At 39.9% G+C, this 25,087-nt stretch overlaps 1 protein-coding gene across 1 annotated transcript; it reads left to right on the forward strand.

Annotated features, from left to right (window-relative positions):
* Positions 1–661: 661 nt before the first annotated feature.
* On the forward strand, positions 662–21,485 carry PROSER1 (proline and serine rich 1). The gene is given in 14 exon segments (XM_009482958.2): positions 662–964; positions 4,051–4,116; positions 4,833–4,901; positions 5,366–5,460; positions 7,334–7,427; positions 7,940–8,050; positions 8,764–8,847; positions 9,771–9,849; positions 12,147–12,242; positions 12,363–12,407; positions 14,708–15,487; positions 15,490–16,468; positions 17,133–17,280; positions 18,682–21,485. Coding segments are annotated over 14 exon segments (2,814 nt in total). The 5' UTR covers positions 662–919; the 3' UTR covers positions 18,805–21,485.
* The last annotated feature ends 3,602 nt before the right edge of the window (positions 21,486–25,087 follow it).

Here is a 25,087-nt window from a genome sequence, read left to right on the forward strand (position 1 = left end):
GGGTGGCCCAGGAAGGGGGCGGGGGGCGCCCATTCGCCGTCGCCGCTTCTGTCAGCGCCGGCCTGCCCGGGACCCTGCCGGCTCCGGACCGAGCGGCGGCCGCAGAGCGGCAGGACAGAAAGGGCGCGGCGGCGCCCCGCGGAAGCGCTCAGCGTTTCGGCGCGACGCCCGGGAGCCGGATGAGGGGAGAGCCCGGCTCGAGTTTCCGCCATTTCTGCGCAGGCATCCTTGCCGGCGACAGGCATGGAGAGGGGGCCTTCGGCTCGCCGCTGTGACGTCATAGGAGCGCGACGGCAGAGAGGCAGGACCGGCGGCGCAGGGTGCCTGTCGGTGTCTCCGGGCTCCGCGCCGCGCCCTCGCTTCCCGGGCCGCCCTTGGCCCGCCGCCCCGCCTTCCCCGGCGGCCGCTCGGAAGCGCCTCGGCCTCTGACCGGCGGCACCCGCCAAGGGCGGCGGCGCAGCGAGCTATGGGGCGTGGGGGCGCCCCGCAGGCGGGCGCGGGCCGGCGGGGCCTCGGTGCCGCGTGCTGAGGGGAGCGGCGCCGCGGGGCCGTTGCGCGGCCGCTCCCTGGCTCCGCGGCCCGGCCGCGGCCCGGTGCCCTCCCTCGTCCTTCGCCGGCGGGAACAGCGGCGGAGCGGGCCGTGAGCGGGCGCCGGCCTCCTCCGAGGCGGCGAGCAGCACCCGGCGGTCTGCCTTTGTCTCTGGCGCTGTGTCCAGCATCGCAAAGGCGTCGGCGCTAAATTCCCAGGGGCTAAGGAGATCCCAAGCTGCCTTTCTTCCCCTGCTTAATTATTTTTTTTTTAATTTTTTTTTTTTCTGTGTACTTAAAGACTCGGTAAAGTCTTTCGCCTGGATTTTTTTTTTTAATTTTTTTTTCCCTTTCATGTTTAAGTATCTGCACTGAGTGAACTGATAAAAAGATGGATAAGAAATCGTTTGAAACCGTGCTGGATGAAATTAGAAAGGTAATTTCTCATTTTGCATGTTAGTTTAACCGTTTGATGGTAGAATATTCCTCTTGATGAACACACCAGGTTAGGTGTTTGTGTTCTTCAGTAATCGTTTCAGGATTCAATAAAGACTGAATTTCCCCTCAGCTTGAAGAGCCGTGATCCTGTGTTGCTGGTGTGTCTTAATTTTTGTGTGTCAGATATAACAGTGTAGAGCTGCTGTGATGTGCTTGCTCTCTTTGACAGATTTTTATTTTCTCATAAAACTGAGGCTGAATGTCCAGACTGCTACCACTGAACTAACATGTGCTTGAAGAGTGCTCATTTGAAATAAGCATTTGAATAAGTTTATCACAGAATTTTCACTGTCAAGGAAGATGAGGAAGAAAAGCCAAAATAGCCAAGTATCTCTTATTTGGGAAGAAGGGCTGTGTTTGCTTGGCCTGACCTGAGACAGGGACTTACAGTGTGAGGCATCCACCTTTTATATGATGGTTTAGGAAATACACACGCAAATAAGACCCGAGAGGGCTGATTTCTAAGCTGCGCTCTGCTGTCCTTGTTCAAAGCCACATTCCCCCCCAGCTCAGCAGTGTGCACACACCTTCCTCCAGGGTGTGAAATCCTGGGTTTTGACTTGTGCTCTGAGCTGTGCTTCTGCATCTCCTGTTAAAAACTCCCTGAGTAAAATACCTGCTAGTTGTGGGAAGCAGAGATAGAAACCTGGGCTGTCAGGTCTCTCGTTTCTTACTGTGCAGTGGCCTGCTTTTAACAGGAAAGCTGGAGGTTAGTGGCTGGGACAGTTCCCCAAATGCTGGAAGTGGAAAAGGAGATAGAAAAAAATCAGAACCTCTGAGATTGATGGTTCCTGTCTTGCGTGGGAAGTACAAACCTGGGATGACATTTTGCTGTAGTTAAGCAGAGGTGATTTAAGTGTCACAGTATGTATGCTGCTAAAGCTGTGTTGGTGCAGAAATGAAGGGCTTGTTTTGGCTAAGATTGCCCTATGGCAGAAAAGGAATCCTTAGCGTTTTTGTAATAGGTGTTTTTGTTATGATGGGTTGTGTAGGAGAGGTTGTTTCCTTTATTTGGATGTCGGTGCTACAGAGCAGAGTTTCAGTTCAGCTTCTCTTCAATGTGAGATGCAGTGATGCTGCAGCTGTAGTACTATTATTTTGGAACATATTGAGGGATAAACCACTGTGCACAAAAGCCCCAGTGATGAGTCTTTGTTCTGCACTTACTAGCAGTTTTGCATAAGGTCATGGTTGTAAATTCTCCTTTATAAAACAGTTATGTTCTGTGCTGTGTAACCAGCTAAAAATGTGACAGTCTAAGATATTTCAGGGTGTGGACTTCCCTCCCAACCTAAGAATTTTTATGGAAAATCTAGGGGAAAAAATCAAGGAACAGCTTGCACATGAATACTTGCTCTGAGAATTGATGGTGGGAGGGAGTAATGTTTCCAATATTGCTACTGCAGTGCGGCCCTTCAGAATATGCTCTGTGATTACTAAAGACTTCAAACAAAAGGGTTTTTGACATGTGATTTTAGGCAATTATGTTTCCTCTATGCTTGCTGCTTGTATTCCTGTAAGCCTAACTTACATTGATCTAAGGATCGATGTTGTGTGGTGTTAATAATAGCTGTGCTGTTCCAGTGTAAGGTTCATTTTCCAAATGTCTATTTTGTATCTTTGTTGGTAGGTTTTCATTTAAACTTCATTTGTAGCTCTGTGGTAGCACCTTCTTTATTATGCGATTCACAAGTCAGTTGTGTTGGTGTGTTCCATTTTCAGTCCTACAATTAGCAGGAACAATTATTTAAATGTTTTAATGTGTAGCTTATTTCTGTCTTTCCCCATATATATTTATGATTATTAACAAAATGAAGTTTTGGGTTTGGTTTTTTTTTTTTTCATAAGTATACATAATACACAGTTGTTGATTTAAGGAGGAAGAGTGACATTTGTTTTGGTAAAGAAGTTGCTATATGACATACCAGGCTTTTTTCCAACATATGGGAAGAGTAGGAAGGGAGAGAAGAAAAAACAAGCATGAAGAGAGAAGTTCTTTTCCCCTGTGAGTTCAGCACGTCTGGTAGTGTTGGGCTCTTAATGAGGTACAGAAGGGAAGGGGATTGCCTCAAACAGTACTGTGAGTGGGTTTTTGTGCATCTGTGCTACTCACAGTCAGGCTGCAGTGATGGAGAACTTCATGTCTGTCTGTGTGGAGGGACAAGGACAAAAAAAGAGGGAATGGAGTAGGTTTTAGGGCTATTGGGAAGAAGACAGAAATGGGTGTGTGGGTGACGATGGAGGTGATTTGAGAACAAGCATGAGAGCTAGCAATAGGTAGGGGCCTTGGAAACTGGGGAAGAAAGGTGTGTGCACCAGTTTGGGGCAGCAATTCAGTTGTTATCTGTCGTCTTTACATCTTGTACCTGTATCAGTGAGCTGGGTAGGAGAGGGAGGATAGCCCACGTGGTTATCAACAAAACTGTCTTGCTACGAGTCAAAAGCGGTGGCCAGTACTGTCTTAAACTACTCTGCTTCCTTTGGTTTGTATGATTGTATATTTAACGTTTGACCTATGGGAAAGTCATGCTAAGACAACATCACCCTCTGGAGCAAGCTTTCTTGTATACTTAATTCTGTCTGTACAGGCTTGTTATCCAGTCTCTTTATAAATTCACTGAAATAAGATGCTTTGCTAATTATTTTAAAGGGAACATACAAAGAGATTGTATGAATAATCAACTTTATTATCTCGTTTAACGTAAAGTTGATGTAAACCTTAGAGTCAGAAGGAAGAGTGATGCTCATGTTCTCTCAGTACAGTTTTAAACAACAAAAAAAAGCAAAATGAAATAAATAAAAAGTAATTTTTTTAATAGAAGAATTAAATTACGTGTCTCTGCTTTTCATTGTTCTCTCAATTATCTGAGTGTTCTGTTACTTACAAATATTGCAGTGTAATTGATGCAAATGTCACTTTGTAAGGTCAGGTTTTTTAGACTGGTAGATTATTCTAGGGGATGATTGTGCTATAATTATAATTTTTGAGGGACTAATTATGTGTCTTTTTTCTGTATCTTCTAGGCTGTATTGACTGAGTACAAATTAAAAGCTATTGAATATGTTCATGGATACTTTTCTAGTGAACAGGTAAAAGTCAACACTGTCATGGGTTTAATGGGAGCTATTGGTTTTGTGTATTTAGTCATACAGAAAAACAGTGTCTCCAATCACACTGAGGCTGATCATAGTAGCTTTTTTAACTGAGGAGATTTAATGCCTCATTATTATATCAGCATTAATCTGTTAAAATAGTTCCAAGTTATTTTGTTATCAAAATCATTACATTTTTGTTCCTCTTGTGTGGGGAAAAATGGAGAAATTGATCGTCATGGAATTTAGGATTATTTTGCATGCATTTGCTAAACTAGCATGTAGTAATAAGTATCCAACTTATTCTGGTACTATGTAGATTTTTTTTTTTTCTGTTTCTTTTTCTTCTGGGTTTTTTGTGTATGTTTAGTAAATATGCTGTTTGAGATACTGAAGGTTTATAAGCTTTTTCAGAAAGACATAATTTTTTTATTCTAATACTGTGGCAATTGTTGTGCATATATGCAAATATATAGAGAGGAGTAAGTAATCTATTTTAAAATGTTTCCATAGAAAAACTGGGTCTCGTAACATAGAATTTTTAGGTACCTACTTAGAAATAAAACCATTAGATGCTGATAGGCACCTCACAAACAGACACACATTTTTTTAGCAGTATACCACTATACTCCAAAAACGGAATGATCATATTGATGCTGTTAGCATAATTTTTAATATATATAAAAGATTAATTGAAGGCCTTTCTGTTGCAGGTTGTTGAGTTACTGAGATACTTTTCCTGGGCTGAACCACAGCTCAAGGCCATAAAGGCTTTACAACATGTAAGTTCTTGCGACATAATCTTGTAGTGTAAGTTTGCCCTCTTAATCTTATTTTAGTTTTGTGATGTCTACTTTTGCAACTGATGGGTTGGTCTACCCTTTAATCTTCAAAGTTTCCTCTCCATCTCTTTCTTTCAATGGTATCAAAATATGAAAGGTCATACTTTTAACCAGGGTATCTTTTCTGACTAAAGTATCTTTTACTTTCCTGTGTGTCAGAAGAATCTGTGTAGCCCTTTTTAACTATTGTTAACTTTCCTAATTTCTCTGCTTTTGGCAAGTGCTTTTTGCAGTTCCTTGTTCAGCATTTAGCACACAGAGTCTCCTTCCCAGCGGGAAGGAGAAAATATTAAACATTTACTGAAATATGTGATATGAAGCTGTTACTGAGTAGCATTCTGGGTTTAAAATAATTGTTGTGTCTTATTTTATATGCACTTTTTTCTTTCTTGCTTACTTGTCAGAAAATAGTAGCAGTTCCGGCATCAAAAATGGTTAATATTCTCAACTGCTTCACATTCAGTAAAGATAAACTTATTGCCCTTGAAATCTTAGCTTCGTAAGTATCTCTCATGGTATATTTCCTTACGTTGTATTGTTTTTATTAACGTTTCGGTATATAAAACTTAAGATACTTGTAGAAGGAAGCACTGTGGCCAGTTAAGGTAAAGCACAAATCCATTATTGACGGAGCCGTAGAAAAAAGAATTAGAAGTAGACATTGTGCAAAATTCTGTGGTTCATTTGAGACTTGAGCATGCTGCTGTGTAGGCTTCTGCATGTTGGAAAAGTGCCACTTTGCCAATATTTTTACAGTGGTCTTCAAATCTTGTACAGAACAAAGAAGGCCTTAAGCTTATTTCTGCTCACAGAAACGTAAAAGGCTTGAGACCAGAGTATGCTGGGAATTGACCCTTTTACATTTGAAAAGCCCTCTAAGTATTACATATGTAAAAATGAGTTAAGTAAATACAGCTCTTAAATTGATACATTTGATTTACACATCTAATGTCTATAAAAGATGTATAGATATTCTAAATGTATGTTTACTCAGAAAGTTGGGTTTTTTTACTGAACACAGCTGCTTCTCAAAGGATCTGCATTTTACATATGTTTATATTGGAAGTCTGCTGCCTGGTTTAGGGGATTTACTGTATGAAGTGTTTTTGTTTGGGTTGGGGTTTTTTTTGCATTAAGTATGTCTGCCTTGCATGTGAATGCTATATATTACAGCCAGCTTGAACATTTTGGTGCATATAAATTCATTAAATAAATATACATAAAAGAAATATGACTGAGGATATAGACATGATCTTGCTTTTGGAGTTGAGCTTTAAGAAGCTGTATGAATGTTCCTAGTCTCTTTCAGACCAAAACAAAACAGGGTAGCCTAAAGGAAGTTCTGTGGCACATTAAACTAACCTGTTTTGCTTCTTGAAATGAGATTGGAGCTCATAGACTCTTTAGTTGCTACGCTTCAGCTGGTGTGGGGGGAAAGCACGGTAACTTCTTTAGGTGTTGAATTTCTACAGTGCAAGAGCATAATAAGGGAGTCATATAGAAATCCTAACCCAAATCTATGTACTACTTACTTTGCTAACCAAAACTAGAGAACAAAGCTGAAAGTTCATTCACATTTTAATACCGTTCTTTTGAGGTGTTTTTCATGTCTTTGTTCAACATTCTGCTGATCCCATTTCTTCTAATATCCTCCTTTGAGAAGTCCTCCTTTTTGGGGCTGTATTGTATTTCCAGTAGTTTGGATAGGGCAGGTAATATTTGACAGCAGTAAAGGTGTTGTGGTCAGGGTTTTGAAAAGGGCAGGTAGAATCAGGCATTAGGCTCTTTGTACTTGCACACTTTGTTGTTGGTGTGTCTAGTGTTATTTTTGGGAGAGGAGCAAGGAGAAAGGAAGGGTCCTTTATGGAACTGCGTGAGGGGTTTCACTAGCTCTGTAGAACACGGAGAGAATGGCCAGGAGTTTAATCTTTTTCGTTCTGGAGTAAATAAGATGAAAATTTGTTTCTCTACCAGTCTAGCAAGAAACAGTGGCAAACTGAGTAGGTGCTGGTTTTCTGCTGTGCTGGGAATTGTGTGCTAGTAGCAATTAAAGCTTTCTAATGAACTGTTGTGATGCAAAATTAATTTTGTCAACATAGTTATTTTTGCCATAAAGTTTAGCTATCATTGTCCATTGTTCTGTATTGATATTTAATTCTAATACCATGTTTCACTTAAAGGTATGAAGTCCAAACTTAAGCCTGGGTTTTTTACTTTGATAATAATAGTAATATTATGGCCTGAACTAACTATGTTTTTTTAATGTACTTTTGGGTACTGGCTGAATAAGTGTTGATCACTTTTCAGTAATGCATTCTTTCTGATAAGCATATGGAATGGCAATAATCATCTGTCAATGTCTTTATTTATAGCAACATTGTTGATGCTCAGAATTACCGCCTTATTGAAGATCTGTTCAGAATTAATATGTCGGAGAAGAAAAGATGCAGAAGAATTCTTGAACAGGTAGTCAAGATACTCTAGTATCCCTGGTTCTGTCAAATATAATATTGCTTCCATCCTTATGGTCATTGTGGGGTCAGGACTTACCATGAAGACTGCTCGGAACTACTGGTGGAAGGCAAGCTGAAAGAAGCAGCTGCAAAAACATAAGAGCTATGTAGTACATGTGCAAAAAAGGGGGAAGTTTCTGTCAGGCATTAGGATCATATGGAAAAAGGGGCACAGAATTGCAACCAGTGCTGAAGGAAACAGTCTGCATTTGTTTTAGAGAACACCAAGTGCTTAACCCCAAGTTGAGCAGAAGCAGAGGTGGTCTGAGTAGAATTATTCAAAACAAAGGGGACTTTGCCAGAACCTCATATTATTTGGACTATTTGGGAAGAAGATTTGAGACAAAGCTTTGAATTGTTCTGTGTAGGCTGATTCATGTAGTCTAAATGTCATGAGATAGTAATTCATTTCTTTAAAGCATTGAATTTGATAGCAAATAATGTCCTTTCTTGATTATTTTGCAGGCTTCAAAAACGGGTTGTAAGGCTCCTCATGCTATGATATCATCCTGTGGCATGATTCCTGGCAACCCTTATCCCAAGGGCAAACCAAGCCGCATAAATGGAATTTTCCCAGTAAGCATGATTCTATGCTTTTGCTTTTCACAGCATCCTTGATTTAGGATTCATTATAGAATAACCAAAACCAGTATTCATATACATGGAAGGAGGAGTGGAATCAAAAGCAATGTTGGGTTTTGTTTATTACACCATTACACATTTATAGGGAACTTGCATTATTTTTATTTTCCCATTCTTTCTATGCTGCTTCAAGTAAAGATTACTGCATAAATAAGACATTGTTCATATAAGGAAAACATTGTAAACTCCAGTGATATTTGGCAGAATTGGGAGAGCTGTAAAGAGCCTTGCTGGTAGATTGGTAAGTGAGCTAGTATGGACACTACACTACTACTGCTAATCTTAGTGTAGTTCTTGAAATACCGTGTTAAGTATTCCTGTGAACACTTAAGGGACTGCAAAATGTAAGTTCTTATGTCCACAAATCAAAATGCAGAATTCTAATTATGTCAGAAACATGGACTGTTTAATATGCATCTCTTTACAAAAGCTCAGTGTTATAAACCAAGCTACTGGAATGCTCGTTCTTACCATTTTACAAGCCTAGAACACAGTCTCTTTTTCCTAACAAACATGATGAAGTATCACTTTCAGAATGTTCAAAAACTCGAATGTAACTTGGAAAAAAAAATCAAATATGGCAGAAATTCTACAGCAAAATTTACTTCTATATTAATACTTCATAGTTTAATTTTCTTTTGTTTCAGGGAACCCCTATCAAAAAGGACACAGAAGAATGTACTAATGAGGGGAAGGGAATAGCAGCCCGTATACTTGGACCATCCAAACCAGTATGTCTAATAAATGAGTAAATAAATGAAATTTTAAGAAAAAAAAAAAATCCAGCCACCAAGCCAATTCAATGAGGCTTTTATATAAAATGCTGTTATGTTGCAAGAAGACTGTAGAGCAGCCATTTAAACAAAGCTAAACTTCTATAATAAACATAACAGGACTTAGTATGTTTTTTATTTAACTTGAAAAGAATCTCTGGTTTATATGTGTGCATTTGAAGGCAGAATTTAAATTACAGTAGTAGAGAACAAAACTAAAAGCATTTTTAGTAGTTCATTGTGAGCTAGTGGAAGTTTTAGATACAAATATATGCAATTTTTTATTACAATTTCTGAGGGTTTCCCACATGAACATAAAAAATGCCTGCATCTTGGAAACTTGAATTACAGCAGTGCCTTAGGAGGAGGTTTTTGTTTCTTAACAACACAGCTGATCTGTATGTCAAAATTTTTAAGCATGTGGGACAAACTTTCAGTGAACTTGGTACCACTTTGAAGTATTGTCCAAATGTTTTATTTTCACTATTATTATGAGATGTTTCCCACTAAGCTGTATTATTTTAAAGGGACAGGTAACTTCATAAGTATTTGTTAGTTTTAAATGTGCTAAATCTTTAAAATGAGAAGTCAGTCCGAGACTGCAGAGTGTGAAAACTACAAGGCAGGAAGGAGTTCCCTTTCCCACCCGTGTTCAGTATTACATTAAAATCTAAAGGTACACTAGTGATGTTTGTTTCATTCTTTTCAGAAAGAGTGAAATATTTGCACTCGCTATGGATATTATGAAAAAATTTGCTATCAGGTATTTTTCCAGTGAAGAACAGCTGTCTGTAGTAGTATCTGAATGTTAGCTCTTTGTCTGAGAAACATTAGGTAATGCTTTCACTATTGCTTCTTCCGTTTGTTTTTTGTTTATGTAGGCTCCATCAACCTACAATCCACACAAACCAGTTCCATACCCCATCCCACCATGTCGGCCACATGCAACTATTGCACCAAGTAAGGCTTCTATGTGTTTTAGCTTGATGCTATTGTTTCATCCATTTGCCTTTTAAGTAATAAGTGTCAAATGTCAGTTTCTCTGACCATGATCATATCTGAAATTGGCTTGCGCTCCCTAAGCATGCTCTGGGTACTGGTTTCTACCTCTTCCTGTCATGACTGCAGAGCTAATAAAGAGGAATATATTGACTTTTTCTAACATCCACATCATAAGGAAAATTCACAATCCTCTTCTGATGACAAAATATTTCATTCATAGGAGGCATTGTGCATGTTAGACAAGACTAGGGCCGTGTCTTTGACCAAGGTTTGGGCTTTGGCTTGACAAGTCTGTTGACTTGTTGCTGTTGTACCAAACTTAGAATATGGTCAGGCACAGCCCTGAATTGGGTGGAAATACATAGGAACTTGCTGAAGGATGGTAATCTGTTTCTCAGTTGAAGGGATAATCTGTTTCTCAGTTGCCTTCAGCTTTACTGTCTCTCCATCACAATGGAGAGAAAACAGTTTCCTAAAAGAAAAGTTTAGGCATGTAGATTTCAGTCTCAGAAGGGACATAGTGATTGCCTTTTCCTGTATTTGGTCTGACTATTCCTAGCCTTGTGCCTCAGGTAAGAGTGAATCTGTCTTCATAAACTCCTCTCTCTTTGCTCTGCTGTGTTAGTTGTTTGATTCCAGACATTTTTGGAAGTGAGCAAGGTAATTGCCATTTTTTTTGAAGAAGAGCTTGGAGTATTTATGTAATCAAACTCTGGTCTTTCTGAGCAGCAGCTGAAAGCTTTTCCTAATCTTGGCATTCTGTACTGCAAAACAAGGGGTGCTTTGGTTAGGAAGCTTGCTTTTCACTGATGTTAGGGATTTCAGGGCGTTTTTAAGGTATCTGATAAGAAAGCGTGGTAGAACTCTTAGCATGCATGTTGAAGGGTGAGTCACCTAACCAACTTCGTGTCTGCAAGTCTTTATAGTCAGTTCAGAAAAATGGGTGCTACTAGTAGCTAAAGTAAGTCTGTGCCCTAGAAGTGACTTGCTCCCCAGAAAGCGTACAGGAAACTTGCAGATTAGCTCAAATTTATATTAAGTAAATACTATCCAAAGTAAATTAGGGCACAAAATTTGGCCTGTGACTGGATCTAAGTGTGAGTACATTTTAGGATATGAAACAGCTTTTGAGGTTTCAGGGCCTTATTAGGCTGCAACATGGTTTTTAAAAAAACTTTTGTGACAGTGGAACTCATAATCAATTATATATTTTTATACATATAAAATGTGTTTAATGAGATTGCAGATGCTGACCTGAACCTACTGAATGTGGTTGTTTTCAAGCAATAGTTAGAATGGTCAGAATGATGGGGTTTTTTCTGCCTCTTAATATATATTGGTTTAACATTTCCTTCCTGGGTGATGCAATGATTGTTAGTTACTTTTCTGTTTTCATTCAAGAGTTGTCATGCAAGAAATATTAACATTAGGTAGAACTATTACAAAAGTGTGAAATCAGAAAGGATTGTGTATGACAAATTACTGCACTTTGAGTATTGTTCAAGTGCTACCTTTTCCCATGAAGTGTAAGTTCTTATGCTCTTAAAATATTCATTCAGGACCACTGGGAAGTGTATTTATGTTTCTTCGATTTAACTTCTGATGTTCTTCATCAGAACTGTATACCACAGCTATAGAACAGTTTTGAGTTGCTCCAAAGAATAAGGGAGGGGAAAAAGTATTTTTTTACACGTTAAGTACCATAAGTATTTTATATTAAAATAATTTTCTAACCCACTTGAATTTCTTAACATTTAAAGAAATATTGAAGCATGATAGACTAAGTATTTGAGATGGGACATTTTTCCCTGAATTTTCTGACTAGTGTTGGAGGGCTGGTCATGGTCACTGATGTATGTTTGGCTCTTTTGTTTGTCAAGGCTTTGATGTTAAAGGAAGAGTTGCAACAGCCTTTAAGTTAGCAATAGAAAAAGAACAAATGATGCTGCAGGCACTCTGAATCACTCCTCCCTTTTGAGTTTTTCAGGCAAAATGGAACTGAAAGCAATTGAAAGCTGACTTTTTCAGGCTCTTTCAAGAGAACAGTCCTTACTAAAATTTGGATCACAATGCATGTCACTTAGGCAGACATTGGCAAAAGCCAGCATCCAGCCTGGATGATTAACTGGTCTGGCTTTTTGGTGAAGGAATGTCTTACAGTCTTGAAAATGTTCTTTTAAAGGAAAAGACACTTACTGGTTCATTTAGATGCGGGTTCTTCTGACAACTGAGATGTTTTTCATTTGTTCTTTTAGGTGCTTACAACAATGCTGGCTTAGTTCCAATGGCTAATGTCATAGCTCCAGGCTTACCAGCTCCTCCACCATACACAGCCAATCAAGTGGTATCAGGTAAAGCATGCATACCTTTAGGAATGTTGGTGGTGTTTTTCTAATTCATTGTTATGAATGGATCATTCACTGCTGGAGTTCCATTTGCTTTTAAATAACAAGCTGTTGTTCTCTGTTTAGAAAATGAGGACCTTTCCAGCCAGGCAAAACCTTCCCAAAATCAAGGTAAATTGCAAATCCACAGGGGGATTTTTGTGTTGATTGTATCTTTGTTATTTGTTCAGAAAATGTAAACAACTTATTTGTTTAGTGGGGTTTTCATAAGCTTCTAAGTATTTAAGTACTGTTGGAATAGGATCCCTTGAGAGTTGAAAAAAATCATCTCAAGCACTTGACACTTGGAAGCATTGAAACATTAACATTCGGTCTTTTGTTTTAATTCATTAAAGTTTTATATTCTTCAGCATATAAGTGTGTGAGAAATCATATAAAAAACTAAATCAAAATATTCTGTGGAATGTAGTGCACTGAAACACTTCATTAATGTCTTTGCAGCTGTAAAACTTTGGACACATCTATTTGAAAACTGATTCCCATTTTAATTTCATTTATTAGTTGCAATAGGAAGCTAGGAATACAAGAGAGACAGATTTGTTGTTTATAGTTTGTTGAAATCCATGTGTAGAATGTCTTATCCCAGACGGATACATCCAACTATGTCTACCTGCAATTTTGTATTATCCTTAAAATTCCAGTTCTTTTTGCAGGAGAGAGAGTTGGAGGGGCGGGGGGGGGTGGAGGTTGTGTGTGTTTCTATTTCTGTGGTACTTTGTACACTTTTTACACTTCATACAAATCCCATTATGAACTATTTAGACAAAGACTTTGATAATACTTTGTTAGTTCTGACAAATAGAAACCGAGAATCTACTGACTATTGAGTCAGGTGTATTAACAAATACCCAAAATAGATAAGATGACCATGATAAGTTTAGCTACTGTAAGTATTTTGGGGGGGAGGGGGGGGGGGAAAATTATGTTTTGTCTTTTCTCCTCTATGCCCAGGGATGGTTCTACAGAAACGTTGCTGTTTCAAAGAATCACTTTATTCATATATACCCCTTTAAGTGTGCATGTATTTACAAGGTAGTTTATACAGCTAAATGGATACAGTGTAAGGAATAAAATCTTCTTTTAGGAGAAATTCAGTAACAGCTCTGGGTCCTGTTGCAGTGGTATTTCTCTGGTGATTATCTTGGCTGTCAGGATTAAAAACTGTGATCTTTAGTAGGAGAGTCTTTAGCTTGGAAACAGGATGAGGAAATGACAGAATCCAGAGCTGAGCAATCTGGGTCTAGGTTTTTGGAAACAAAAAATGTAAAAGGAAATAGTTTGTTTGCAAACTTGATAGTTTTAAAGTTTCAGGATACATAGAACAGCAGTTCCTCATATCAACTTAGGTCCAAGATTTTAAAGATTCTCGTTCTGAGTGTGTAGCTTTTGGGCAAGAGAGAAATCTAAGCTGTTACAGAGTTATGGGTGATGAGTTTGACAGGTTGGATCAGTGATTTGCTTACAGTTGAACAGATTATTTTAAAAGTAAAATAAAGTACGAGGGTTGTTTGAGAGGAGTGATTAACACATTCATATTCCACAGGAAACTAGATAGAGGCATATCAAGGCTCTTGACATGCCAGTGTTCATAAATGCAGCTTCTTTCTATTAACCCCCACATCACCATTTGCAGTGTCCCTGCCTGTTTTCCTCCAGCTTGACTGATGTCTCTTTGATTTACTTTGTAGGGTTGATATAAGCTGATATTCCTAGTGGCAGGTGCTTGCCTCAATTATAGACACCTGACTTCAGACTCACAGAAATATTTGTTGATAAGGTCAAGTGCCAATGTTAGTTTAATACTGTAGTGTGATACATGAATTTTAAAGTGTACCTTCTTAGAATCAAAATCTGAAGGAAACACAGTGAAGAGAATGACCTGATTTTGAAGGGAAGAAAAGTACCAGCACCTGAAATCAGCTTTCTTCAGTTGTTGACTAAACTTCTCTGAAATCATGATACATTGAATTAACTGGTTCTGAAGGAAATTCTGACCTTCAGTGATGCAGAGGAGCCCAGGTGATCTGATGCCAATGGAATATTAGATCTGGTTTGGGTACTGCCAGATGTTAGGATCAGAGGGAGGGGTGGTTACCTGTATCACTTAGACATTCTTACAGAGTGTATTTGAGCATCTAACTGTCTTGCATGAGATCATGAAGAGGTAGCAGGTGCCCACAGTGTTTTAAAGAGGAGTGGTAGCCTACATGATGTACAACTTGTGTGATGTGTTTGTATGTACCTTTTTGTTTTGTTTTCATAGGCTCCAGTGTTCATTGTTTATATACAGACATTGTATGTTAGCTATTGTCTGTGTTTCATATTTTGAAATGCTGTATAAAATGTGTTTGTGTTGATTTCAAACATTTCTGACAGTTTCAAGTATTCTTACCAGTTTTGTTTCTTTGCAGCTTTTTCTGCACAAGCGAATCAGCTCTTTACTCCTCATGGTTCTAATCCTTCAACACCTGCTGCTACTCCAGTCCCTACCCCATCACCTGTCAAGGCAATAAGCCATCCATTAGCACCTGCAACTCCACTCATATCTGGGATGAACATGTCTACCCCTGTCCTTCCTGTTTTCCCAGGACAGGTCTCCTCTTCCATCCATACATCTCAGCCATCCACCCCAACCCCTACTGTCATCAAATCCCTTTCATTGCCTGGTGTTCCTGTCACATCTGTTCACAGTGCAACCTCTACCCCTATCCCTGCAGTTTTTTCTGGGCTGGCTTCTATACCCACTGCTACGCCAGCTCCGCAAGGTTCTTCCACACCATGTGCCACACCTGCGCCTAGTGAAGCTTTCGCTTCTGCTACTGCACCATTTGCTGGCCTCCCGTTCTCTGCAACCTCTTCAATTGCTTCTGCTAATAATCCCACTCCATTGTCATCAGTTTTTGCTGGCCTCCCTTTGTCCTTGCCTCCCAACGCCCAAGGGATTTCTAGTCCTGTTCCATCTACAATTGCTAATTCTCCTGCCACTACCATTCCTGGTTCACTTAGCTTGCCTAACCCAATTTTGTCTGTCTTAAAGGGATTTCTGACATCAAATGACACTTCATTAATCAATTCATCTGCTTTACCTTCTGCTATGACAAGTGAGCTTGCTACTTTATCTGCTCTTGCTACCCAAAGCTCTGACCCTCCCACTTCCTCTGTCAACAAATGTTATACTCCATCAGCCACCCCCACCCACAATGTTCCTCCACACCTGGGCTGGCCATTTTTCCAGGTCTTCCATCCCCATCTGTGGCCAATTCTAGTTCCACTCCTCCAACATTGCCTGCACAGTCACCTTTAACCACTTCACCATCGATTATGCCAGTCAACTGTGGCTCATCAGCCTCCCTCTTGCATGGCACAAGCCCTACTAATCCTGATCAGCAGCTCTCATCAGCCCCAGCTGCCACAAGTATCCCAGTTCTGGTCAAAACAGAACCCATGAGTCCTACCCTCTCAGCCTTCAAAGGTCCTTCTCATTCAGCTGGCCCTTCTCATGGCACTATAGGACTGTCAGCGCTTGGGCGTGCATACACCTCAGCAGCTTCAGTGCCAGTCAGTTTACCCAGTTCCCTGAATCCAGCGCTATCAGGTCTCTCCTCTTTGAGTGCTCCTCTAAACAATTCCAGTTCTCTGGCCTCCATTTCCCTTGCCCCACATGGCTCCTCTGCTCCCATTCCTCCTGTGTTCAATGGACTTCCACCTTTTACGTCTCTAACCAGTAACTTTGCTTTTACTGGTAATCCAGCACTTACGCCACCCGTCACTCTCCCAGGGTCTTTGTTAGCTACTCCGTCTACAACCGCTTCAGCCGTGTCTGCCCCTCATGTGAGTTCCTCTGCCGCCGTTCTCTCAGGACTCGCCGCCTCAGCAACAGTCTCTGCTCCACCCTTCTCGCTTAACTTGTCCAGTGCTGTCCCTTCCCTTTTTTCTGTTGCCCAGGGACCTCTGGGATCATCAAACCCATCCTTCCCTGGTTTTCCTGTCTCTAACACACCCTCTGTCACTCCTGCTCTCCCTTCTTTCCCTGGCCTCCAGGCATCTTCTGCAGTAGCAGCAGTTGCACCGTTGCCGGCAGCTGCCACAGCCCCATCTCCGGCTCCGGTCCTGCCAGGGTTTGCCTCGGCCTTTAGCTCAAACTTCAACTCTGCACTTGTTGCACAGGCTGGGTATGTTTCTGTTTCTGAAGGAGGTCAGAACCATTTCTTTTTCTCTTGAGCAAAACTGATTTTACTTTAGGCGTAGACATTATTTTCATTCATAGTTAGTAATTACAGTTAATTTTTAAAGTTAGTTCACCCGTAGATTTCCACCTGTCTTTAGAAACTGATAGAGTAGTTACTAAATAGGTTGTCCTCAGTAGTCCCCAGTACGACAGTCTAATCCAGTGAGGTGCTGAGTGATCTTACTTGCCAGATGAGGATACTTGGCACCTCCTAGGCTTTTACAAGAATGGATTCCACGTGGGCATCCATTGACACATCCAGGTAATAGCAGACAATATCTTAGATGTTCCTATGTTTTAAAGAAGTACGCAGCATTAACTTTTGTCTGTGAAGTTTTTTTTGTGTGCAAACTGTAGGCACAGCCGAGGTACAAAAATTTCTGAGTTCCCTTCTTGGGTGTGCTCCAGACAGTCTTGGTTTGTGTGTGCATGAATAATCTGTAGGTGGGTAGAGACTGGGCTTCTGTTTGGAAATTCTGGCCTTTATGAGGTTTAGAAAAAGAGGTGCTTTTCTAATTTATATAGACATAAGCTTATAGAAAGAGAAGCATAGGATAAAACATGGTGCAGATATTCCTAATAATAGCCGTATCTTGACATTCTTTCAGCTTGACTTCTGGACTACAGACACCGGGAAATGCAGTTTTTCCTGGTCTTTTATCTCTCCCTGGTATCCCTGGCTTTCCCCAAAGTGCCGCACAATCTTCCTTACAGGAATTGCAGCATAGTGCGGCTGCACAGTCAGCACTACTACAGGTAACTATTTATTAATACTATTAAAACAAATAGACCTATTTGTTAATACTATTTTGCTTCCAGTAATGGTTTGAGCATGTACTTGCGTGTTAACTTATGGGGATTAGTTTAAGTCAGTAAATGATTAAAACCCCTAACCTGTTTGAGAACTGATTACAAGGATGATGATAAAGAACAACTCATATTCATATTAACTTCTTACTCAAGGCCAATGTACAATGCTTCTGGACATCATGAATGCGATTAAACCCTTTTTGAAAACTCCTTGTAAAATGGGGAGGAGTGAAAGAAAAAAGAAAAGACATGCAAGTGAAATTTTTGCCAGGTTTGTGTTAAATCTAATGAACTGACCACGTAGTGGCAAAATTTGTGCTCAGTTCCAGTCTGACATTTTAATACTTAAAGATTTCTGTGGAAAACCACTTTGTTGTGAGTTATGTGCCTCTCTACACATGCAATCAGATTGTCTTGAATTTGTGTCTGCTGTGGTTGTGCCTTTCTCTTGATAGTTCCCACAAATACAATTGTAATATAAACTTGAGGGGGCTTTAGGTAATGTGTAGTTGCATCATCTCTCTTGTCAATGAAACAACTTTTTCAGTCATTAACCTATGTAAGTTAACTGAAACTATCATCAGAGTTTGTATTTAGATGTTTAGGTTTAGACATTTAGGTTGCCTTTTGTTAAAAATGGCCTCTGTACAGATTAAAGATTCTGGGAGAAGATTTGTCCTTCTCTACAAGATACTAAAAGAGGCAGTTGAGTGTCTTGAAATAATGTTTTCTCTCTTCTGTGACACATCACTTTTTGAAATGGAGCATGTGGCTAAGTACTGTTCAATATGCAGAATGTTTTCAGATACCTTGAACATTGGGAAATAGATCGGAAGAAGCAAATTACTTAATCTAGGCCATGCTGCTTTTGCTGCTCAGGAATTTATTTATTCTGTAGAAATCTATGTACGCAGATTGCATTGAGGAAATGTCACTTTTCTTGTTTACAAGTTCCAATCACTAAAATGAACACTTAGCTACTCAAGCAATGAAGAGAAAGGAAGTTCAAAGTCAGTAAATACTACAGCTCCTGATTAACCTATGGCTTCCAAATCAGCTGTGGCTTACTCCACTGGAAAGGAAATGCCATTAACGCTTCTTCATTTTTCCTCTTAATCCAACTGCTTTCCTCATTCTCTGGTGTTTCAGAGCAATAGTTGCACTACAGTTTAACATCTGCGTATAGATGCATTGCTCATTTCTGTGCTTTGCATACTTCAGATTATACTTCATTTGTTTTGGCTTCAGTAGGACTGGTATTGTGCCTGAAATTTTGCTTGATTTAGATTTTTGTTTGTTTCTTTGTTTTTATCAGTGCTGTTTCCTAACTTCTTCTCTTCCTTGAAGGCACATTCTGCTTCTGCTCTGGAGAACTATACAGCTCAGCCTGAAGGTTTTGCTAACTATCCGTCAACACCAGGAACACCATTTTCATTGCAGACAAGTCTGCCCCAGAGTGGATGGCAATAAATACCAGACATTTTTAAAGACTGCAGTGGTTGCTTGACAGAGCCTGATCCTATTCACTTTGAAGGCTGTCTCCGTGTTAGTGGGGGCATGGTCTGAATTGGGGAAGGACGGGGAAAACATGAGGGTAAAATGATTCCAGGAGGCTGTGTCAGATGTCAAACCTAATTCATGATTGCATTTAATTGATTCAGGGTCTGATCCTGTGAATTGCTGAGCATCCTTGACTCTCCTTTTAGCTTATGAGTTGAATGTTTGGTGTCTTACAGGATCAGGAACATTCGAACAGACGTTTATGTAAATAGAGCAATTGGCTGTCAAACTGAATGGGGAGAACAAGTATACTTAATAGTGTGTATAAGCACCTATCCTTCTGTTATGTTTTGTATGGTATATGTGGTGAATATAGAATGAGATCTAGACTGAAACTAGATACTTAAAGCTGTAGACGATCTTTCGCCTAGATGCACACTTCTTGTGTGTGCATAGATCAAGGTCAGTTTATGGTTCTTTGGATCTTTTCTTCCTATGTGTGAGGATCTCCTGTTAGCATCAGCAGTATGGTAAGGGGAGGCTAGATCAGAGGGGTGGGGGGGGGTTCTTACGCTTTGAAATATTGGCATGGGCTTGCTGCTGAATTGAGTACTCCTTTGTCTGAGTCTGAACAGGAGAGCTAGGAAATGGTGCTGTACTGTATTTGGGTAGAAGTGGATTATGTTTTACTGGAGTATGGTTTAGCTAGCTGAGAAAAGTACATAAAAGAATTTTAATTTGCCTCTAAAATAATGTTCCATAACATTCTCCCTCCCCCTGCCCGCCCTGAACGAAAAAAATTGTACTGCGGATAGGCTGCCTATCCAGCACTTTTGACTGCAGACTTTTGTGAATGTTTACAGACATGGGTCAAGTTCTTCTCTCCCTTATACTCATAAACTCACTGGTTCTCTGTACACTTTTCAGCTATAAACCACGACTTGATGGTGCTTATGTTACCCTCTGAATATAAGTGGGAGCAGAATTTGGACCATGGTTTTTTTAGTATTTTTCCTTGGAAAATGTACATGATTTTAAAGGCATATAGCTAAATTAACTGTATTGGTTAGGAAGGGTTATGATGCAGCATATAGAAAGGTCTTGCTTTGTTAGTGAAGTTCAGTTGTGCACTCTTCTAATAATGTTAGTTCCTGTGGCAATGTGTAACACATCATTGAATATCATCTATTTAAGATACACTCTCGATCATGTTCTAGAGACAATAGAGATGAATGATATTCAATCCTGTGATTGAATTAAAACGTAGAGGATACTATACTGTAGAAAAGCTCTGCACCTAGAGTTTTACTTTTTTAAAGATGAATTCTGCTGGGAGATGTTGCTAATGTATTTTCTTTCAAGATGTGAACAAACTTTTTTAGAACATTAATGGAAATTCCTGTATTGGTTTTTAACACAATTTTTTAAAATAAAAAGTTTACAGTCATGGCAAAAAGGCTTTGCTGACTATTTACGTATTTGCCTAAAATACAGATGAATAAACTTGTTTTTACTAAGACACTTGCTAATGTTTGATCTTGCTTATGCTGTTTCTTTATGATGCAGAATTGTTTACTGAATTATAAAATTGGCTTCCTAAAGAGTGGCAATAGAAATATCCTATGAAGTGTTTAGATAAAAAATTTAAATAGTGTCCTCGATATTTTGTCAGTAATTGGGTAGTCTTGCATTTTAATAATAAAATTTACATATTACTTTAAATCTAAAGATAAAAACATACTGCACTTTTACTTTTTTTTATTATTATTATTTTGTGAAACCTGTTGAATTCTAATGATTCTCCACTCTGAACTGCTTTTAAAATCAGTGCCTTATATCTTGACTTAAGAAATCTGTGGAAGAAATCTCCACTGTCTTTCATTATACTTTCCTTCTCATTCTTTTCAGGACTTGTTTTTTTGTAGATTTGTAGGTCAACTGGAGAAGGAGAAAATAAAAATACAGGTATCCTATCAAGAGCAAATTGGCTTTTGTCCCATAGATGTGAATGTGTAGTTCAAAGTCAGTAAGCATGTTGTAACCTTACTGACATGCTGAGTTTGATCTCCAATTTGAGTCCTAGTTTCCCCATCAAGCAATCAAAGTTTAAACTAATTCATGTTGTAGTCAAAACCAAATACCAGCCATCAGCTCTTGTGCAGTGTTTTATCAAAAAGTAAGCAGTTTGTATGTCTGTTTCTGAAAACATCTGTTGAATGGTCATGGGGTGTGGGTTGTTGGTTTTCTTCTGTCTGAACATTAGACAACTCAAAAATGCCTGAGAGACTGTGAAGCCCTGTTTCTCCAAATGAAAACAGGTGAGAAGTAGTGAATATCCACTGTATTAAATGCTATTCTCCTGAAACAATGTACTTGCTAAGCAGTGTCTAGCCACTTTACCCAGAAAAGAGTATTTCATGCACAGCTGGTGTAGTTTTACATAGAAGCTCATCACCAACGTTAGACAAGTGAGCAAACAGGTTAAGAAGCGTAAACTGTCAAGCTTTTTGTCTAGCTAGAATGGGCTCTTTGGTTCTTACTGAATTGTGTTGAGCAGGATTTTGTAAATTGAACTTTCCAGTGGTTAGGATTAAGGTAAGTTTCAATTTCTTAAATATTTCTCCTGATGTAAAACTGTTTTTTATTGATTTTTTTCTCTTCAGGAATAAAGTCTCTGTTCTGCATTGCAGCAAACTCCTGTGACCCAGCCTTGGAATTTCTGAAGGGGGTGATTTGTCCTGAGTTCTTTCATGCTTACTTGAGCACCATTTTTAAAAAGCCAAGGAAAAGTCTGCTCCTGAGGCAAATCATGCGGGATCTTACACTGAGCCTGTTCTGGGAAAGGGCAGTTTCAGTATGACTTAATTCTGGACTAACTATGATTTTTCCGTTGCGCAAGTTGCCTATTACTGCTATATTTCAGCTCTGTTGACAGACTGCAAAGATAAGGTGTAGTGAAATGTTCTTTGAAATAAAATCTTTATTTGTAACAACTAAGAACGTATTTGGATTGTGTTTGCAAATACCAGTTTCAGTATTTCTTTCAAGTGCTTTCATTGCAGCTGTAGTGAATATGAGTGAAGCGGCAATTTTCTGTCCTCTTCTTCCTCTGATTTGCAAGTGACTGTTGTGAGTTTGGCTGGGCATAGAAGGAAACTTGGCATGGTATGAATGTTCTTGCTTTCTTGCAAATTGCCTTCCTTTCTGGATTGAGATGGGAGTGATCCCTTTGATTGACTGTCTCTCATATTTACTCATGCTCTAGCGAAGTGTAGCCCAACGGGTGTCTCCTGTCATCTCTCCATCTTCAGTTATTGAAAGCTGAAGCCATTTTTGCGAGGAGGAGGAGCAATATGGGGATGTTCCTACAAGCCAAAGGATGGTACTGTTAATCTCTATGTCCTGTCCCTTACAAGTTTGATCTGGGGGAAGGGAATCATAGAATTGTTTAGATTGGAAAAGACCTTTAAGATCATCAAGTCCAACCATTAACCTAACACTACCAGGTCCACCACTAAACCAATTAAGGGTAAAGTAATAATTAATTTCATGTTTCCTGGCTTGGTGGCTGGATTATTTTTTAATGAAAGTAAAACTAGAATAGAATCATTAAGGTTGGAAAGGACTTCTAAGATGACAAGCCTGAAGCAGATAGGCTAGTGTTTATTTTGCGGGTAGAATTCAGGGCCAGGAAAGGACTAGACTGAGAAATCTTTAGGGAGTGGCCAAAGTCCAGTGCATAGGAAGGAAAGTATTATGGGCCTAAAAAGGTCGGAAAAAGACAAACTGAAACCTACAGCTTTGTTACATGCAAATCTCACGTGAGGACTGCCTGATGACTGTTCTGATACCTTTGGGATTGACGCTTTTTAGAAATGGTAGTGTGTAAGAATTCCCGTTCTGGTTTTAACAAACTTTGAAGTCGGTGCTTGGTCTGTAAGGATTAAGTCTCTGCAACTGGATGATGAGATAAGGTGCCATTTGCAAGTGGCGCAGTTGGTGCAGAGAGCTGTTGGAGAACGGCCTGCTTACAGTAAGCACCTAATCATAGTGCCTGACCTGAGCCTTTGTGCTGCTTTCGGAATAGAAGTTGAAGGCTTCGGCTACATCAGCACACTGCGGAAATAGCTGCACTGCCACCGACCCGCACCACATTCATCTAATGTTTCTAAGTCATAAGTCCTGCTGAAGTGGCCTTGGACACAAACTGGTTCTCTTTGTGGTACTGCTCTGTGACGCAGGGCTGCGCTAGGCTGTTCAGCACCAGTGAACTTGCAGCTTATAAATTGCTTTGCCCCAGAGCCCTCGTGTATTTTCTTCTCCGAGTGTTTTATAGCACTTTGGGGCATGAGTTACCCACATGCCCTGGTATAACCCCAAGGAGAAAGGATTAAGATTGCCCTGCCTTTGACTTCAAATTTTTGAAACGGGGAATAAAAGTGCAGCTGAAGTTAACACAGAGAAACGAATAGAGTGATGTTCCCAAACATAAAAGCAAAACACCATCTGCTTTAGTCACCTTTCAAGGGATATATTTACAAGCACCTCAGGGAATTCTTAACAAAGAGCAGGGAGCAATTATTTCTGTTAGATTTTAATGCTTTGCTCATCTATCTGATGGTGTAAGTGGCTGTGTAGATTGTGGCATTCAAATGGCTTGGATTAAAGTTATTTTCAATAAAATTGAGTTGCTCTAAAATTAAAAAAAATAAAGATGTTGGGGTAGTTTTGCATGTTATGTTTTTTACTTCTGAAATAATTAAAGCACATTTTTCTTTGAACTGTTCACCCGTGCTGCCCTAGTAGTAGGCATCTGTCCTGAACAGGTTTGATCTTACAGCTCAGCATGAGAAACCAAATAACTAGGAAAATGCTAAAAATTACTTCAAATGGATGTTGTCCCATATTTGGGAGGGTATTGCAATGAGCGTGTCAATCCCAGTTTTGCAAGCTGATTGTGCTTATGGTTTTCATTGTGATTTAAAACATCCATTCAATGGTGTAGTTTCCTCTCTGTGAAGCTGAAAAGGGATTCTCTGGGAAGCAGTCAGCTTTGAATGACCCATCTGGGGCCAAATGTGATTACTGGCAGGGATGAAGACTTAAGTGAAATGAAGCTGGAGCCAGATCTTCAAAGATATTCTGGATGATGGATGCCCACAGAAAACAGCTATATAATTAATGCAGCTGTGTATCAAACTCATAAATTACATGCGAAAAGCCATCTCTCATTTTTTTTCTCAAGTAACAAGCAACAGATTTGTGTCCTTTCAGAAGGCTGCTGTGTGATGCTGCAGCCTTCAGAAAAACGGCTTAGTCTGAAATGCTATGCTTGGTTTGACTGTCAAAAAGTGTTTTGTGAAAAATATTCTTACTGGGGAAAATGTTAAGACTTTGGAGCTGAAATGCTTCTGTGGTTTTTAGGTTATCTAGCACAACAGGGTTCAACCTACTGTGATGCACAGTATCAAGAAGTGTGTGATGAGCTATTCTACACAGCACGGGCACCTCACCTGGAGGATTTTTTATGTTTCTAGTGTTTGAGATCTGAACAGTAGCTGAGGCCCATATTAAGAGGTGTACAGCAGAGGAGCAGTCCTCAATCTGTACCCTCTGGCTTTATAGAAGCATTTAGGTTGGAAAAGACCCTTAAGATGATTTGAGTCCAACCATAAACCCGACACTGCCAAATCCACCACTAAACCATGTCCGTAAGTGCCACCTCTACATGTCTTTTAAATACCTGGGGGGATGGTGACCCCGCCGCTTCCCTGGGCAGCCTGTTCCAATGCTTGACAACCCTTTTGGTGAAGAAATTTTTCCTACTATCCAATTTAAACCTCCCCTGGCACAACTTGAGGCTGTTTCCTCTCATCCTATCACTTGTTACTTGGCAGAAGAGACCAACATCCAGCTTGCTACAACCTCCTTTCAGGTAGCTGTAGAGAGAGATAAGGTGTCCCCTGAGCCTCCTTTGCTCCAGGCTAAACAACCCCAGTTCCCTCAGCCGCTCCTCATAGGACTTGTTTTCTCTTTATCTTCTCTTCCTGTCTTGTTCTTGTTTTTTTCTCTCTGGTGACAGATGTTACTGATTCATAGGAACAACTTGCATCTTGGATTTTGTGGGGTGTAAAACCAGCTGGGCCAAGTGCATCCCCAGCCAGTAGACAGCCACAGAAGACCATGGGGTTACATCAGAGACAGCCCTGATCCACGAGACTTTGTTTTTGGAAACATCCCCTCCTCACCAGGT

This window comes from Pelecanus crispus, chromosome 1, assembly GCF_030463565.1.
Source record: "Pelecanus crispus isolate bPelCri1 chromosome 1, bPelCri1.pri, whole genome shotgun sequence".
NCBI lineage: Eukaryota > Metazoa > Chordata > Aves > Pelecaniformes > Pelecanidae > Pelecanus > Pelecanus crispus.